The 20,884-nt window shown below is 31.2% G+C and overlaps 1 protein-coding gene and 1 long non-coding RNA gene across 2 annotated transcripts; one reads left to right on the top strand and one right to left on the bottom strand.

Annotated features, from left to right (window-relative positions):
* Positions 1–2,470: 2,470 nt before the first annotated feature.
* LOC143070792 (uncharacterized) lies at positions 2,471–4,274 on the top strand. The gene has a single exon (XM_076244931.1). The coding sequence runs from the start codon at positions 2,539–2,541 to the stop codon at positions 4,159–4,161; it is 1,623 nt and encodes a 540-aa protein (XP_076101046.1). The 5' UTR covers positions 2,471–2,538; the 3' UTR covers positions 4,162–4,274.
* Positions 4,275–15,090: 10,816 nt separating this feature from the next.
* Positions 15,091–20,870, bottom strand: LOC143073118 (uncharacterized). The gene is made up of 3 exons (XR_012977399.1): positions 20,761–20,870; positions 19,990–20,077; positions 15,091–15,138 (listed from the first exon to the last, which is right to left on the bottom strand). It is a non-coding gene; the product is annotated as an uncharacterized LOC143073118 (long non-coding RNA).
* Positions 20,871–20,884: the final 14 nt, after the last annotated feature.

The following is a 20,884-nucleotide window of genomic DNA, read 5'->3' as shown; positions in this document are numbered from 1 at the left end:
GTTAACCAAAACTCCAATCTTATATGAGACATACAGATCCACAAACTGGAGAAAAAAATACCATCCAGGCACTATCAATAATATTAACCTTTTTTTTTTGCGTTTTTGAGCAGACCAGAGTATCCCCTGTGAAGGTCCCAAATAAGACGAAAACACATCAAAATTGGACAGAAAACTGAAAAAAAATGGTTTCTGACCATAGGGATATTAACCTTTACCATGCTGAATTGTTTTCAGAAATTGTCTAAATTTCGAGTCATTGCAAAAATATGCAAATGATATGCAAATGAGCTGTTCCCTGATCCTGATGCATACGGATTGCAATAAATTTAAGATAGGGTATCACGGGGTGGGTTGGGTGGTCAGGGTGAGGGGGCGGGGAACGGTGAGCAGGAATTTGCCCCAAAGTTGGTCCTCAAGATCAAAAAGCGTCAATTTTGACGTTTTTTCGTTCTTTTTCTCGACCTGTTAAAGATTCTAATAGATGCATCCATCTGTAGTTTACATGTAGAGTGGACCCAAGTCAACAGTTGTTAGGTCGGAGTGAAACTGATATTGGTTCATCAGTGTAAAGAAGGTCATTTGCACCAAAAGTCACAAAATTTCCGATTTTTTCCGATTTTGTACTTTAACTGAACTTGCAACCGGAAATTGTTGTTTAATTTCCTTGACGTATTTTGATAATAAACACGATCAGTCATTATGGCCGAGTTGACTTGAAGCTCTACAATAGACTTCAGAGTTATAGATTTTCACGTAAACGCACAAGAGTTGATATTCGGAACAACTCTAAGTAACTCAAGGGTAAGGCCCTGACCAAGCATAAAAAATAAAATATTCTCATTGGTTTGACGTCAATCAAGAGTTTCTCGAGTTTAACCCTTACTCGGTGATGGTTGGAACCAGTGTACGAGGGGTTAACTCGAGTGGTTCAAGTAAAATCGTTTTGTTGAAATCCGAGTTAGTAAAGTTAACTCGAGAATTTCAAGTGAACTCGGTCTATGTGCCTTTAGGTTAACAGTATTTGTCAAGGTTTCATTCCTCTTAATTCCGTGTTTTAGACCTCGAAGGTAAGCACACCGCTCCAAAAAACCCAATTTTGTCTGATATGAAAATTTTGAATTCCGTATTTGAGCTCACAATGAATATTAAAAGTGAGAAACATGACAATCAATAGTGTCCGATTGAGGAAACGTGTAAATCAGCATTACGATGACCTTCAAATGTATGGAGCGCCATTGATGCCAAAATAACAGTGGTCTGGGTACGGCCGTAATATTACGGCTCCTCACGACAAGGGTTAAGAGGAGCATAAACATGGAATATAAATTGGTTATCGCCTTTCTTGGGGTTTACCAAAAATGTTTATTTATCATCTCATAACATTTAACACACAATTTGTGCAAGTAACAACCTTATTTCTTGATTAGTTCTTAATTTAAACACTGAAAATATGTTATTGCTTACATGATATAATTTTCTTATAACAACCTCTAAATCAGATATATATACAATATAAGTTGACTTGGCGCCAAACTGGGGAAGGGCTCGGTACAACCTCACAGCAATATATTACAAAATGATAAATAATAGACAAAATGATGCAGAAACCTTCTATATATATCACGGAATATATACTATAATTTCTTTGCTTTTACCTTCATTTGTCAGTTTCTTTGTTATTTTTTCTGTTTCTTTCTGTACCAGCGAATGAGTCTGTACCAACAACTTCTTTTCAGCTATAATGTATTTGCATAAAATAGTTTGATAACAATAGTTTTTCTTGACCTATGTAAATTATGCCTCTTAAACAATGAGTTATACATTTAATGAGTTCCTGAGAGCTTGAATCTGAATCGATGACCTGTCATGAAATAAAGTGAAGTAAAAACTAAAAAAAACTATAAGGAGTTAGCTTTTGGTTTCCGTTAATGGTTTATTGTATATCTTATTTCCGTGATAATTTTTGCTGTTAACAGTTACAACCAATATATTTTAGTTTGAAAGATAATATGCAAAAACTTAAAAATGAGTAATAATTCATCAATATAGTCATTCAACATTGTTCAACGAGTTCCATCATTTGACATTCTTGATGATATAAATTTGCTGACCATTTTTGCTGTTCACAGCTCCTACTTATCTATTAATTTTCAAGACCACTCGGAAATTATGAAATTATTTAACAATCATCATTTAAGGGCAATAACTCCTAGAAGCAACAATGTGCCAACATATCAAATATTACATACAGTTTGAATTCAGTTTATCTATGTCTTACATACCGGTATATGTAGTATTTAGAAAACATACTTTATCGTCTTCACAACTCGTTCTATATCTATCAATGTATAAAGTTTGCTTCGCTTAAAGTTCAAATTGGATTTTATTTATGAAATGTATATATTATCCAGTATTTTATCGTCAGGTCAAGTAAACGTCAATTATATCTATCAATCTCTCGGTTAGTCCATACCTAGATCTATACAAATCCGAAAGTAGGATACGTCATCGAAACAAACTCAAGATCTATCAAAAATGGCATCATCTCAATCAGTAAGAAAAAGTCAAGTACCAGTACAATGTAACTTGTGTGAAAATGAGACTATTAAATGGAAATGTGAAGACTGTGGTTTATTATTGTGTACTAACTGTAGGGATACAAAACATTTAAAAATTCAAAATGCACAAAATCATCAGGTTATTGACATTAAGCAAGTAGGTGTGCATTCTGAGGAAGTGGACTTTTCGAACATTAAGTGCAAAGATCACACTAGACAAGCATGCTGTCGCTTTTGCACTAATTGTGACAGTCTAGTTTGTCCATTATGCATTGCTAAAATACACAAAAGACATGATTTAGTCGAAATCAGTGAGGCGTTTAAAACAAAAATAGAGAGACTAAAGAAAGGACAAAGTAAAATTCAGACCAACAGAACTAAACTGGCAACACAGAAAGTACTTTTGGAACAATGTAAGTCTCGTGAAAATGACAAGTACACTAAAGTAATACAAACTATTCAAAATCATGAGAAAGCTTTAAAACAAACGGTTGACAAATACATAGAAGAGCTAAACATTGAAGTAAGTGAAAATCATAAAGTAATAATGCATTCAATGGACACTGATCTTGATGTAATATTAAGATCCATGAAAGCAAATGATGACAAAAACAATGAAACAAAAGAAAGCATTAAGGCAACAGATATTGCCAAGTTTTTTCGTAAAGTCAGCCAAATAGAGAAATCTTTAGATATACCAATACCAAAAACCCAGTCATCATACAATTCCATTCCAAAATTTGTTCCAGGGGAGATCACTCAGTCTAATGTTGGAGTGCTTCAAAGTGATGACAATCCGATAGAACTAACTGTTGCTCTCAATATTATTTCAGAATATCAGACTGAACTTTCAATTGTTACAGATATAATTCCGTGTTGTGATAAGTCATTCTGGATAAATTGTAAGAAAGATAAGAAGTTAATGAAAGTAAAACCAGAAGGAAACAATCTAAAGACCTTTTCTAGCTTCAATATAAAAGTATATAGTATGGCATTGCTTCCTTCAAATGATATTCTCCTGTCCACAGAGGGATCCAGACTACAACAACTCAGTGTTACTACTTGTAAACTGACTCAGACTGTATATGATGTGAATCCTTTGGGTCCTACTGACATCTACATTACCAGTGATAAGAAAGTTGCTGTAGGAGCTTATAGTAACACATTAGGAAGGAGAGCAGTGTATGAAATGAATGAGAAGGGAGACCATGAGACTGTGTATGAACATGATGAAAATAATAAACCTATATTCAATTATCTATCAAGTATCACCAGTACCAGTAATGGTAATTTACATGTGGCTGATTATAAACCAGGTAGTGACAGAGGTAGAGTGGTGGTGTTAGGACAGGGAGGGGATATAATCAATACATATAGAGGACATGCAGATATGAACAAGGATAAACCATTCAAACCAGTCAGAATAGTGACAACAACAAGAGACAATGTTATTGTAGTAGATTTGAACACTGAGGTGTTTCATATTTTAAACAACAGAGGAGAACTATTGACTCATTTTAATACTAAGGGTAATACAAGAATCCATCCATACTCCCTAGCCTTTACATCAAAAGGACAACTTTATATAGGATGTGGTTAACCTAGCACTAGTACAGCGAAGGAAGCAAAGATATACCACGTGACACTATCAGGATGTTAACATTCCAATTGTAATTAAAATGTTTCTTACACAATGTATATTGTTTTAAAAGACACAATCATTTTGTTTTAAGAATTAGTTAAATCAGTAGCCCATATTTTTATATTTTTCTTATATTTATTTGTATATTTATCAAAAAGTAAAGGGAAAAACTCGAATAAATTAAACATTTAATGCATCGGTTTAAAAATATTTTGGAGTTGATATAAGTTTAAAACACATTAGTAAAATAAGGAAAGCAGTTAACTTCATGTATAAGAATATTTGCAAACATTGAATTGTTCTTTTATGATGAATTTAAATTCAAGAAATTCTAAAATTTTAGAAAATTTTTCTTGTTTGAAAGGAAATATCTATAATTAACTTTTTCATTTTTTTGCTTTTGTATTATGTTTGTTTGTTTTATTTTACTTCAAAATAGGTCGTAATTCAAAATAAATGCGTGTCCATCAAGTAATTGTTAGTATTGCTTTTAGCAGTAACATCATATGATTAAAATGGGATCAAATATGATTCAAAAATAAGTCCTATTATTCTGTAAATAAACCTGTGATCATTGTAACGTACTGAATTTTAGTTTGAAAACATAATTAATATAACTTGTGTGGATGGTTACCTTCAACTACCTTTATACGTGAGATATACAAGAAGTAATGAGCTTTCCGTTTGTGAGATAAATAAAAAATGTGTTCAATTTGAAACATCTTGCTATGTACACTGCATTATATACGTTTATATTTACACTAAAGAGGCTTTAAAAATGTCTCGAGAATCAAAGATATATAATTGAATTGTTTTTGAATTTAACCTAAAGAATGTTTAATGTATGTCTTCAACTGAAACCATCCATTTGTTAAATGGTAAAAAACACCTAGACTAGAATTTGTTTGGCTCGGTTTAATTTTCCTTTAATATTTCATAAACATCTTTTAGCATATTTTCCCTTATACTACATGAATGAATCAAACATGTTTGATTAACCTGAACATATAATAGTTATCAATGGTACCAGGATTCTAATTTAGCACGCCAGTCGCGCGTTTCGTCTACACAAGACTCATCAGTGATGCTCATATCAAAATATTTATAATGCCAAACATATAACAATGTATTTACTGAACAACAGTTTATTAACATATTCATTTAATGTTATCAACTGTAATTTATACCATTAGTTCAAGAACTAAATTAATTCTAACAACTAAGTTAATAATTTTTTTTTGTGGCTGGTAATTTTTGTCACTCACATCTTGTTATATTTCGAGACATTAATATTTTTTTTGATATTTATATTTTTAATACTTTTTAAAAATGTTTACGACACTTGGAGTCTTATCTTATTGTACTTAAAGGATCATTAATTTCATGCTTACCTCGCCCTGCACATTAAACATATATTCAAGACTCACATTTGACAAAAAATGTCAAAAATAAATAAACAATTACAAATAGGCATACATCATGTACATTAGATTTTTTATCTGAGAACTACATTTCTTGTCTGAAATGGGAGACAACTCAAATTTCCTTACGGCAGAAATACTGTTTGTTTTAATTTCCTGGTTACTATTTTTCATAATCAAACATGTGTTGGTGTAAATAAATTCACAATTCTATATAAAAAAGAAGATGTGGTATGATTGCCGATGAGACAACTGTCCACAAGAGCCCAAAAGGACACAGACATTAACAACTATAGGTCACCGTATGGCCTTCAACAATGAGCAAAGCCCATACTGCATAGTCAGCTATAAAAGGCCCCGATAATAAAATGTAAAACAATTAAAACGAGAAAACTAATGGCCTTATTTATATAGAAAAATGAATAAAAAACAAATATGTAACACATAAAACAAACGACAACCACTAAATTACAGGCTCCTGACTTGGGACAGGCACATACTTTAATAATGTGGCACGTTTTACAGTTGTTTCCCAACAAGTGTTCACGGTAAAAAACAACTTACTATGTACGTATACATTACTGATGATAAATATTGTAGAAATGAATGCCAATCACAATAAATTGGTATTATTCATAAATTTTGCAACAGTTATTTTGTTTTTGTTGATTACTAGATAAATAGTTTGCATGTTCCATCTTTTATATTGACCAATCCTAAATGGATATAAACATGACATGACCTTACATTTTTTTTTATAAATTAGATTGTTAATACATATTCTTATGTTTTTTTTAGCTTCAGCTTGTCCCTTAACAAAATGTGTACTAGTTCAGTGAAAATGGAAATCACACTAAACTCCATAACATATAAATGCACTAAAATAAAAAAATATACAGACTTGGGTCAGGCGCAAAAGCGCAGCAAAGTTAAACATGTTTTGTTAGATCTTAACACTCCCCCTTTATGTCTAGCCAATGTGAAATAAATAAGCACACAGTAAAACTCAATTTAAAAGAAGTCTGAGTCCTATGTCAGAAAAGTACCACTAGTAGTTATTGACATGTACATGCAATTTCGTTGCTGTTATGAAATTCAGTATTAGGGCAATAGCATTTTGATATTTTGGTTTACATCCATTGATTTTACTTTATCTTTAACTGTGTGTTCAAGTGTCGCATGGTTAGTGAGAGGTCCCTCTTAAATACTTTTACTGACCCAGGAACAAGGTCTAAGTTTGGTATACTGTGGATTCAATATTATTCGTTGGATGCAAATTTTCGTCGGTTTCGTTGGTACAGGTAAACGACGAATTCAAATGTTCAACGATTTTCATATAGGTTTTGTACACAGAAATCGGCAAAACCATGAAAACAAATCTCCACGAAAATGAAAAGTTTCCTCAATCCACGAGAACTGATACCCACGAAAATTAATTAATTAACAGTACTGTAAATTAGGAATTCAAAGGTCAAGGTAGTATGGTGCTTCTGAAAAAGAAGTTTTGTCAATGTCAGTGCTTCAGTCCAAAGCTATGGACCAAACACAATCAGACATTGTATTATTCTCATTATCAAAGGGGAAATTCAAAGCGACTCGTTACAATAGTATAACGTATCAACATACTAAGTCTGATATATGGTACAAAAGTTATGGATAGGACACAAATAAATAAGCTTTTTACTATCAAAGCTCAGAATTACTTCAATTTGGTATGTGACAATATGACAGATCTAAAGCCTATGATGCAACTGTAACCTCATTGGTTGATATCTTTGGCGGAAGTACATGCGATACATCCTCATTCTTTCAGTATCCAAGCTGTGGGAAGGTCGTGCTCCACGTGTTGTCGGCAAAGTAACTATATTCTTTAACTTTTACTTACATTTGCCTTGGTGGCAATATAGCCTTGGTGGCTTTAAGACCTTGGTGGTCATTTATATATGCCTTGGTGGCAAAAGACCTAGGTGGTCATTTATATATGCCTTGGTGGCAATAGACCTAGGTGGTCATTTATATATGCCTTGGTGGCAATAGACCTAGGTGGTCATTTTTATAATTTTTAACATTTGCCTTGATGGCTATATTATATTAAAAATACTAGCCTTTGGGGCGTCAAGACCTTGGTGGTCATTTATATTTGTCTTGACGGCTTCTTGATAGAACTAGATAGTAATGTTTGACCTTGGTGACAAAATGTTTTGGGATTTGGACCTTGGTCGGTAGTTATTATCAACCCAGGTGGTCAGATATTTGTTATGCCGTAAACGCAGGACAAAGTGCTATCGCTATATAAAATATATGTGGAAGTGGGGGTTCTGGCCATTTTGGGAACCTGTAATTGAAAGGAGAATAATAAATTGTTTATAGCGTAAATTTCTTTTGAGTGTTGTGCACTTTTCATTGATAATTACATCGTACATACTGATAAAAATGCTCTTTAAAGATTTTGTTAGAAAAGAAAAGAAATATTGAGAAAGTGAAATAATTTAGTGTGACATGTCACTTGATATTATTGTTATTTACCGGAGTGATGTGTATTGAATTATGAGGTGTCTTCGTCGAGGTCCGCGTTCAGCGGTCTGTTTGATTGTACATAAAATTGAATAGAATTTTTGTTTTTAGATGGTGTTGCCTCTGATGAATGATGGGGAAGCAATATGACATTGCACGATGATTCATTTCTGAGTTTGAATAACCTAAAAGGAAAGGATTTTTCTGATCAGAATATGTTGAGAACAAATTGTAATTAATATTGAAGTAATGTTTTGATTTCTAAAGATATTTATATATAAAAAAAAAAAAAAAAAAAAAAGGAACGGGAAAAATACGGATATAACACCAAATTATGTATGTCTGTGTTGAGAAAGGCAAAAGAAGTCAATATGGCACGGTATTAAAAAAAAAAAAAAAAATAATAATAATAATAATTGATGGAAGCAGCTTTGTGGTCAAATGAACCTATTAAGTAATTCTAATAATTTGTCCGTAATTTCATGTGGATGTGTATATAATTGCATTGATGTTTTAAAATATGTCACATAAATCTTTTGTCTTGGCAGATTAAATAATGATTGTACTATTTTTTGTTTTGTTTAATAAATATAATGTTGAATGATTTTGTATACTAGTACAAATGTATACTAAAATTTTATTTATGGTTAAATTTTTTAATTTAAATTTCTTTGTCTACAGTTCGAGGGACACTGATTCCCTAGTGGTTTTTCCACGTGGATTGTAGGCAAAGGGATTTTTCCTTTTCGAAGTGTGACTAATGCTGTCTTAAGTACAAATAAACAGCTTGTTATTGGTTAATATATTTTCAACAGAGTTGTGAAGAATCAAGTGGAAATACAATTGTCAATGTTCCTGATTAGGAAGTAAAATGTGTGTTTGATTCAACAGCAGTAAAGAAAGAGACAAGCCAGCATAGTTTACACTTGGAGGTGAAGTCCCTTTGCTTACAAGCTTTCCATATGCCGAAGAAAGATGTTATTAAATAATGACAATGTTCATTTTGATATGGTTTCATTGCCTTAACTCAACTTTAAAAGTCTATGTGGTCAAATTCATGAGAATTTATTGGATTATGAAGTATTTATACAGAACTGTGTACATGTATCTTGAAATTTTTAGGAGTGTTTTAAAGTAATTAAGGCATAATATTTAATAAAAGTGTTAAAAGATATTTTTGTTTTGAGTATTGGGAATACTATTACTTCGGGGAAAGCCTTGCTAGTGGTGTTATTTGAGATTGGCCTGCAAATATGCTGTATGAACTATAGAGTTTTCTATGCCCGTAACTTAACATGAACTGGATGCAAGATTATATCAATCACTGAGGATATTTGTATAACCTCATTGGTTGATATCTTTGGCGGAAGTACATGCGATACATCCTCATTCTTTCAATATCCAAGTGGTGGTTGGTTTAAGGGCTATGTTTGGTCAGGCAATACATATTGCCTGTTTGGGTTGATGAGAATCTTGATATGTTCCCCCCTCTCCCACCCATAAGTACCAAAATGTGGATTTGTTTTTTATATTCATATTTTAATATTGGTATAACATGTATGCATTTTGGGTTGATGAGTACGAGAAAACATTGAAAAAAACCATAAGCATTACCATTGGATCATGTTGATGGAACACTCCTTCGCTTTATCGATTTTCAAGGGAAAGGTCAAATAGGTCAAAAAGTAAGATCACAAAAATACCGAACTTAGAGGAAAATCAATTCGGCAAGTCCATAATCACATGGCAAAATCAAATAACAAAACGCATCAAAAACGAATGGGCAGGAACTGTCATATTCCTGACTTAGTACAGTTATTTTCAATTGTAAAAAATGGTGGATTAAACCTCGTTTTATAGCGCTAACCCTCTCACTTTGATGACAGTCTCATCAAATTCCGTTATATTTACATTGATGCGTAAACTAAACAGACACAATAAGTAAAAGTCAAAATATGGGTACATCAGTCATCATCGTATAACAATCAAGTGTATTGGTATGTTTGTGCTTACTTTTTCATTACAATGGTAAAAATAAGATTATATATCTCGGATGACAATAATGTTGATTATAATGCTTCATTTTATGAGCTCCAGAGTAGTTGTATAAGAAACAACTGCGCACTTTATCCAGTGAGCTTTTGTGCATTGCATTGTGCATAGTAGTCCACATTTTGGTTTCTGAAACGTATAGATATTACTGAGAGATATTATCTTGTATTCAGTTCTTTCCTCTAGAGTTTTCTATGCCCGTAACTTAACATGAACTGGATGCAAGATTATATCAATCACTGAGGATATGTGTACATACCAAGTCTGGTTAACCTTATTTTTCAGTACACAAATGACACAAAGCAAGACTGATGCACATACATGGGGATTTCTATATATACCCCACTTTGCTTGCATGGGTCAAGGTATCATATTTATCATGATAAGTAAGAAATACACATGACAAACAAACTTCATAGCTTTTAAGCATTCTCTAAACAATGAAAATGAGGTCTAGAACAATGGTTATATGAAAGATCAAAACTTTTTAACATAAGGCATTTATAATAATACAAGGTATAATTGATCAACCTTTTAAAGATATTTTTTATAAATGTTTATGCCACTGCAATTTTTTGTGAAGGTACTACATTTACCATGTTTACAAAATATTGGGGGACAAAAGTCAACAACCAAACAACATAATTTACATTAAGAGATCAGTTTAAAGCCTTTAAACGCAATGCATAATGGCAAAAAAACCAACCCTGGATCAAGTTGCGAATGAGTTCAAACAATATCTAATAACTTAAAACAATAACAGATGAAAGAATTCTGCTGAGCAGTTTAATGGAGTTTTTCCTTTAAACCTTAACTGCAAACACATATATCTTGTAGGCCAAATGTTTTCCCAAAGGAATTGATTGGATCCCATGGCTCTCCCACAAAAAGATTGAAGTCAATTTATTCTGTTCTGAAAAGTTTAGGTTAAGTCATTTCTATTGATTATTGTCTCAAAATTGCCTGTCTTCTATGAATGCTGTAACCACAAGTAACATTTCTAAATACTAAATAGGTTTTACTGACTTTTTCAACAAAAGATTACTATTTTCCCAAGATATAGTTTGAACAAGTTTTAACTAAAACTAGACTTTATGCAAATACAATTTAAATATTTCATAGACAGGTAATCAAAACAAATTTCCAGCTTTAAAAAATAAAGAAGTGGTTCTGATAACCTCCAACCCCCAAAAAATAAACCAACAAAAAAAATCCCAACCGAGGTATTAGTAGTTATGTTTGAATACATATTCACAAAGAAAGTCTTGTAATGATAATAACGTCAAAAGAGACAACAGCCTTTTATTGAGCAGTAACTTAATGTTTTCTAATTACATTCTATGCATGGTATCATCCTAATATCATTATTTATGTGCTATATGAGTGCTTTAAATTATAGATCAGGTTTCCTTTTGATAAGTTGTAGAGCAATGACTGGAACATAATTTCAAAATTAATTTTTTCTTCATAACAAATCAATCAAGAGAAGATAAATCAAATAACAAATTTGTTTTCTAATCAAATTTTCTGTTTAATGAGGCTTATTCTGGTATTGGCAGTAAAAAGACATTTGTTATCAATTTTCATACATATTTTAAAATTACTGAAAAGTATCTCAGGTAGAAGGTATTCAGAAAAACAAAATAATTTTGGACATTAAACAAGTTACCATGGCAACAAATCATGCCTTAATTTGCATATTTTGTAAAATTTTGGGATTTTCCTTGTTTTTCATCAAATTGTTAAGTATATTTTCGATTGGAAAAGTATGTGCGCACCCAAGAAACAACTTTATATTTGGTGAGATTTTGTCAATAGTAATGATAAAGCTTCAGTTGAATTATTTTGTTGTTTCTTGGCTGCGCACGATGTTTCCACAACAGAAATAAAGATATAAAACTGCATAAATTCTGAATTTTCATCGTTTTTGTGAAAACAGTATATATTATGACGTAATTGTGACGTCATCACATAAGGATCTTAATGTTTTTCAATTATATTTCTTGACCCTATGCGTTTCTAAAGATTATGTTCCAATTTGAAAAAGTTATCAAACATTTTATTTTCTTGGGCCAAAACCAGGCCTTAATGCCCCTACTCCTTTGACACTTCACTTGGGATTGATATCTGTGCTAACTGGAAATATTTGATGTCTACATAGTAACATGGGTGCATTTGTCTACAGGGAGACATTTTGCAAAAACTTTTTATACATGCCTTCTTTCTTTGGAATCTTTGATCTTGCAACAGTGAATCAAAGACTGCACAGTGAATTTAGAATAGTTTGAAAGGCAAAGTAGCTCCTATGGGCGGTGAAAAATTGAATTTGCTGTAGATTCATTTAATGCCCTGTGTATTAATTTTCCTGGATTTTGGAAAAATTCTATTTTGTACACAGTAAGAGTAAAAATATAAAATAGTGATATCAACGTGGAGAAATGGTTACAAGATCTTTTGGCTGCCATTTTCTGTCTCTTTACTTTTATTATTTTGTGCTTTAATGACAATTTGGTGTTCAACCTTTTATAACCGTTAATTGTACCTTTCTAGGTTTGATGTGTTTAGCTAAAGAAATATTTTCAAATTTTGTTTCATTTTGTTTACTGGTGTAATCACTGTCAACACGGAAATATTAGCCATTTTTATACGAATGGTTGTAGAGAGCATTTGTATTGAAGTGAAGTTTAAACTTGATTTGCAAATTTCATCCCAAGGCTAAAAGAATAGACATTGCCCAGGCAAAGTAATAGCTGATAATTTCTGTCATTTGGTCTCTTTGTGGAGAGTATTTTATTGGAAATCTTACCACATCTTCTTTTTATAATTATTCAATGACAGTTATCAGAATCAACAACTACGTCTGGAAGTAGAAATCAAGCGAATAGTTTAAAAACAAAAATTAGACAAGTTTAAGGAAAATGGATTTATTATAAAGTAAAAAACAGTACATTTATTGCAATATATAACTATCATCAGAGTGAGGTACAATACTATCAATAACATAAATAAACAAGAAACATGATTGACATTTGGCTACTTAGCGTAGATAAAAAAACCAGTCAGAACAATTTTAAGTAAACAGTTAAAAAGTTTATCAGTAGCTAACCAACATGCATTTTTAAAATTAGAGAACTACTAATTGTAGAGGAGATAACTCCATGATTAATATAGGACTTTCAGGTCAACTGTATTGCCTCAACTGGCTGTACCTTTGAACTGTACGATTGGTCATTTCATGATATGCACACTGAACAAATAGTCAATTAGCAAAAAAAACTACTAATATTTGTAGAATTCAATCAAGTGAATCACTTTTCTTAAGTGTATAATTGTTACATATGAACTGAACAAAATCAAGTTGGTTTGTCGATTTACATGATAGGTGGGATGTTTAAACTCTTCATTAACATGACTTTTTCTCTACATCTGAATAAAAACAAAAATATTTGAAATTATTAAGAATTGTCTCCTTTCCACTATCTAAATAAATAAATTTATAGTTCGATCACTTTAAATGTGTAAGCTATATGATTTCTTTTTTAGTGCATAAGTGTTTGAATTTCTACCTGGATATAAATCTTTTAAGATACATAAAATACTATTAGTATTTTGTTTGGATTTCATATCTTTTATGTATTGTATATTTAACCTTTTTTTTCTATACTACATAAAGGAAAATGATATAGCACCTGATAATAACCTGTCATGTTTTTATTTTGTTTTGGGAAAACTGATTAGTCAAAACAGCATATGAATTGTATATATATCCTTTGAAACATGCAGAGAATGTTTTTTTAAAAGGTCTGACAACAACATTTCAGGTAAGGACGTGATAATATGAGTATCACACAAATGGTTATATTTTTAAATAATAAAGAAATCGTCCTGATGTTGGATAACACATCCCTATCCTTCCAAATTCAGAAGTGTAACAAAGCAAAAAACAATGCTCGATCGGCTGCAGACAATATATTAACCATGGTACAAAAATTCTGACCAAACTCTTTTTAACTGCAGCTGGTTTTTTTTATAGATCGAATTTATAGATGTAAATTTTAATTTTAATACAAATTGAATGATTAAATAACTACATATATAAAAGTCAAAAGAGAGATCTTCAATACATATGTTGCAACTGGAAAAACTAAATATACTTAATAATATTTTTTTGTTATAAAAATTCAATAATATAAACATATACAGGTATGTGTATTGATCATAATAAAAAATAGGACAGCTATGAAGACTTTTACTAATGAATAAGAACATAGAGATATAAAAATAGAATAAATAAATAAATACAAAATGCTGTTGTGGAATAATGGAAATTGATTTTTATACATTTCAACTGTATTTTTACTTATAACATGAAAGTTTATATCATATATCAAAACCTATAAAAACATTCCAATCTGAAACTAAAGAAATCAGTTTCATTTGAACATTCTATAAATACTTTGGCATAATGGTCTTCAACAAACACAATATCACATTTATGGAGAACTAACACAGAAATCATTTATTTGCACAGGTACCAATTTTCATGCATTCAAGAATGATGTTTTTGGTTGATTGATAAATTTCTGGTTTTCAAAATCTGTATTTACCAATCTTTCAAAACTCTTTATAAGGAATAATCTATAAGAAAGTTGTAATAACAAATTCCCTAAGACAGGTTTGCTATAACATAACTAATTAGACGGCGAACTAACAATAGTTGAGGTATTATAACCATATCCCCTATACAAGTTGCCCTTCACATTAGAATCTTCTAACGCCCTTATCATCATCAAAGAAAGTTGATGTTCTTCATTATTTACTCCTAGTGTTAGGTACAAATACTTCAAGCCATGGACATAGGCGGAGGTCAAGCTAACTTCACGGTCTGCTTCAGCAAGTGTTAATTTCTTTGACGAATTAGCTTGTGCTTCCTCTAATATTTCATTTGCTGAAAAACATTCATCATAAATGAACCTAATTGAATTAAATATACATTGTGATTAAACACTTAAGTCCACACACATTTCCTTATTTACAAATCGATAAACATAAGGATGATTAAAGGTAGTAATACAATATCCATTAATATTATTCGTTCTTGTTTTGATTGGTTAACTTTGCTGAATCTTTACTTTTCTGGCTAGTGTTTTGTTGACTATTGTCTTTTTAGCCATTGTAGTGTTTGTTTCTCTGACTTTTGGGTTTTAAAGCTGCCTTTGTATCTTACCGTTTTTTATTGAAATAAAGAGGAACACAATTTATAGCAAAAGAGGAAACAAGACTAAATACAGGCAATAAAACACTAGACAGAAACCTACAATACAATTCATGTTTTGGTTAATGGCAGTGTTCATAATACAATATTCATATAGCATCCTGGTAAACAGGGAATTTTGAAATACCATCTTGTTTCTAGAAATTACAGCATCACATTCTTAACACAGTCTTTTGGAAAAAATATTTTTAGATAGCATCACATTCAAGTAATACTGTAAATTCAGAACTTATTTCATGTATCTATTACAAGATTTCAGCTTTCCAATTGTGAACTTTCCATTTCTTAGTAGCAACATTCCAGCAGCACCTGCATACAGGGTATATATCTCCCAAGTGATACTATATTCCCATGCTTGCATTTCCTATCATGATTTTCTTGATAGAGGGTTGCTGCTCACAAAGAATCTATTAAACCAAGAGTTCCAAATGGTGAAATTGAAATCATCCCTTCGTAAATTTTAAAGACGCCATCACAAGTTGGTTGACCGTTATGAAATAACCATTTCACAAATGATATCGGATATGTTCCTTACGTTGTAACTACAATCCCCTTCCCTTTTATGAATGTAACCTACCGAATTGGACTATTTACCGGATTTGTTATCACATAAGCAACACAACGGGTGCCACATGTAGAGCAGGATCTGCTTACCCTTCCAGAGCACCTGAACTCACTCCTAGGTTTTGGTGGGGTTGTGTTGCTTATTCTTTAGTTTTCTATGTTGTGTCATGTGTACTATTGTTTGTCTGTTTGTCTTTTTCATTTTTAGCCATGGCGTTGTCAGTTAATTTTCAATTTATGAGTTTAACTGTCCCTCAGGTATCGTTTGTCCCTCTTTTATCGAGATAATAAAAATGTAAAATTAATTATTGCGATTTAGGGAAAATCTGAATAAAGATATAAAGATCAGTTATCAGAATGTGAGTTCTTATTATTGTGATAATCACCCAATTGCAATATTCACATTTATAAAAAAATATCCCTATAATTTATGAATTTATAGGATACCATCACACTACCATGATGCTAAAAGGACCTAGGGAGAACACTGTTTTTGAATGATTATTGAACTGATAAAATTTTTAAATTGCTCCTTATACTTTACATAAACTGTCAGTTAGGAAAACAAAGCACATATCAATATTTTAATTAGCTAGCCAATGACATGTGATGACCTTTCTTTCAAAAAAACTATCAATGAATATTATTATTGTCATATTACTACAACTCAATATAATTAAAAAAAAATAATTAAAAGATGGCACTGGCAGTTTTTCCTATTTTTAGTAACAGTGAATTTAACCTTTGATTTTTCCCCATCCCAATAACTTCCATCTGTATAAATTAAAATCAATCTATGAATACTCAAGTTATAATCAGTGAATATTGTTTCTTTTTGACACAGTCCTAGGAAAGGATGCATGGAAAAAGTGATTATTATATGCTTCTGATATTTTATTCAGAAAGCATAAACATGTGAGCTAAGGTGATCTAAATATATCAATAGGGTAAAACATAATTAGAAACCTTAGCTGAAGTGATCAAACATATGGTATATTCTTGGTTCAAGAGACTTGTCTTCAGACAGACGGTGACGATTCAACTCTATCCACTATACCTTATAAATTATTTCATGATGTCTTAGCAATTCAAATATTTCGTATATGAAATAATGATTCAGAGAAAAAGCTGTTGGTGACTTAAAGTTCATATGAAATACTTAATACATAAATTACCATATAAATTTCATTAAGTATTTAAACAAGAATGTGTCCCCTGTACACGGATGCCCCATCCGCACTATCATTTTCTTTGTTCAATGGACTGTGAAAATGTGGGGAAATCTCTAATTTGACATCAAAATTAGAAAGATCATATCATATGGAAAAGGTGTACTAAGTTCCAAGTTGATTGGACTTCAACTTCATCAAAAACTACCTTGACCAAAAACTTTAATCAAAACTTTAACCTGAAGTTGGATGAACGGACAAACAAACGAACAGTCGGACACATAGACTAGAAAACTTAATGCCCATAAATGGGGCAAAAAAAATATGTAAAAGAAGTTCAACAACAAGAATATTTATAGCCCTGTCAGACTCAAACAAAAGCTTCAACATATCTTAAACAAAAATTCGTTAGGGTTCCCCGGAACCCAGTGTCTCACCTACTTTTACTGTTAATCGCAGGCTCAATAAAAAAGAAGAAAAATAATATAAATATATCTCAGGATATTATCTTTTGATTGTAAGAAGCTTCTGTCCAAGTTTGGTAAAAATCCAGGATAGTTTATGAATCTAATAAATGTTTTAAAACTTTAACTGCAGACTGTATGTAATGTTAACTGGAAGAAAAACTAAGTTCATTTATGAGTAAAATACGGGGGGAAAATGAAAAAAAAATCCTTCTAGATACTAGCTTTTGATCATAAACAAGCTACTGTCCAAGTTTGGTACAAATCCAGGATAGTTTTAGAAAGTCATTTTATATCAGTAATATATGGAAAAAAAAAAAATTTTGTACTAAATTTACCTATGGATTCTATCTATTATGATCATAAACAAGCTTCTGTCCAAGTTTAGTACAAATCAAGGATAGTTTAAGAAAGTTATCTAAATTTTAAAAACTTTAACCACAGAGTGAATGTTATGTTTCCTGGCAGAAAAACTTAGTCTATTTATAAGTAAAATACGGTAAAACAGGAATTATTCTTTTTACAAAATTTCGATCTTGATACTATCTTATGATCATAAACAAGCTTCTGTCAAAGTTTGGTAGAAATCCTGGATAGTTTGTAAGAAAGTTATTAAAATTTTTAAAACTCTAAGGATGTACTTAGGTGAGGTTTTGGAATTCGTGTCAAATGTTCAGACTCCTTGGTGTTTTCCATACAATACAAGGTAAAATATTTTGCCCAATAACACCCATTTATTTTTTCTTATAAGACTTATTAGCTCATGAAATGTTATTTACCAAAATTTTAGAAGATTCTTGATTTTCTTTCTTTTGTTTTGAGACCCAAATAATACCAATGCAAATATAAGGTAAAAGTCAGAGTCAGCCTTTCCCGCCATACTTTAAATCTCAAATATCTCAAAAAGCAGGTCCGTGACCTATCAATATTTTTAGCTTATGTTTATCCATAACAAATGCTCTACAGAGTGAATATTTGTAGATGCTGCCGCTGCCAACAACTGAATGTAAGATCACTATAACCCCGTTTTTTCAACAAAAATAAAAGGCTCGCAAAAACTAATGGTCAAATAACTGTAAAATCTAGGTCTTATTTAACATACATTTTTACAAATTGACATCACAATTAACATGTGTACTTAGTTTTTGTCAAGCCTTTGACCTTTGTCGAAAAAGCGAGACAGCAATGCTACATTCAATCGGCGTCGTTGGCGGTGTCCACAAATATTCACTGTGTGGTTCAAGTATTTGAAATTTTAATAGCTTTCTTAAACTATTCTGGATTTCTACCAAACTCGGGACAGAAGCTTGGTTGTTATCATAAAATAGTATCCATAAGGAAATTTTGTAAAAAAAAAATATGCTGTTTTCCTCATTTTACTTACAAAGGGACTTAGTTTTTCTGCAGCAAACATAACATTCACTTTGTGATTAAAGTTTTTAAAATTTTAATAACTTTCTTAAACTATCCTGGAATTCTACCAAACTTGGACAGAAGCTTGTTTATGATCATTAAATAGTATCCAGAAGTAAATTCTTTAATAAAATCCTTTTTTCTGAATTAACTTATACATTGACTTAGTTTTTTCTGACAGATATCATAACATTTAGTGTGTGGTTATAGTTTTTAAAATTTCAATAACTTTCTCAAACTATCCTGGATTTCTACCAAACTTAGACAGAAGCTTGTTTATGATTATTAGATAGTATCAAGAAATAAATTTTGTAAAAAAAGTAGTCAAGACACTGGGTTCCGCGGAACCCTTACAAATTCTTTTAGTTGATTGGAAAACAACTTTGGGTGAAACTACCTTAACCAAAACTTCAATCTAACATCAGACATATAGATCCAGAGGACCCTAAAAATGAAATATAAATTGGTTATCGCCTTTCTTGGAGTTTACCAAAAAAATGTTTTGAGAATCAAAAACTTAATTTGTGCAAATAACAACCTTAGTTCTTGTTTAGTTCTTAATTCATATACTGAAAATAGGTTATTGCTTACATGATACAATTGGCTAAGCAACAACCTCTAAATCAGATATAAAATCTGGGCTTAATACAGACAAGGATTTATATAGTAAGAAGGATTGGAATCTCGTGAACTTTTGCATAGACTGTAGTATAATGTCTTATGCAGCGCGAGATTTTGTGTGATTACCCGTGATGCATCTGGAAAATGCTCAATCTAACTATACAAATCCTTGATACAGAAAATTAGCAATATATTACAAAATATTTGAGTTTGTCCTAAATGATAGACAAAATGATTCAGTAACCTTCTATATATATATCAAGGAATATATACTATAATTTCTTTACTAATACCTTCATTTTTCAGTTTCTTTGTTAGTTGTTCTGTTTCTTTCTGTACCAGCGAATGAGTCTGCACCAAAAATTCCTTTTCAGCTTCGACCTAATTAAATAAAAGACAGAAAATTAATATTAACAAGCAAATAACGTATCTGCATAAAATAATTGAAAGACAATAGTTTGTCCTGACCTCTGTAAATTATCCCTCTTAAACAATGAGCTATAAATTTAATGACAGGTGGTTCCCGAGAGCTTGAATCTGAATCAATGACCTGTCAAGAAATTGAGAGAGGGAAAAACTAGAAAGCTATGAGGAGTTAGCCTTTGGTTTCCATCAATGGTTTATTGTTATACATCTTATTTCCGTGATAATTTTTACTGTTGAAACCAATATATTTTAGTTTGCAAGGTAATATGCAAAAACTCAAAAATTAGTAATAACTCATCATTATAAGTCATTCAACGAGTTCCCTCATTTGACATTCTTGGCGATCTTAATTTGCTGACCATTTTTGCTGTTTACAGCTCCAATCTATCAATATTCAAGAACACTCGGAAATTATTTAAAATTATTTAACAATCATCATTTAAGGGCAATAACTCCTAGAAGCAATTATACAATAGTTGAGTTTTGGAATGCAGAAAGTTTAAAGCATCTTTTTAGGTAGAGAGAAGGTTGAAGATTTTTCAAGAATTTCTAGAAATTAAACGTCAAGAATGTCTATGTATTATATATTGTCTAAAATGTGCCAATATATCAAATTATTACATATAGTTAATATTTACTTTATCTATGTCCTACATACTGGTATATGAAGTATTTAAATGCTTTGTTTGAAGAAAATACTTTATCTTCTTCACAATTCTTTCCATGTTTACAAATGTAAATTTGTTTAGCGTAAAGTTCAAA

Source organism: Mytilus galloprovincialis, chromosome 4, assembly GCF_965363235.1.
Source record: "Mytilus galloprovincialis chromosome 4, xbMytGall1.hap1.1, whole genome shotgun sequence".
Taxonomy (NCBI): Eukaryota; Metazoa; Mollusca; class Bivalvia; order Mytilida; family Mytilidae; genus Mytilus; species Mytilus galloprovincialis.
The sequence above is the reverse complement of the archived record's forward strand: the minus strand, read 5'-3'. Positions and strand labels throughout refer to the sequence as shown.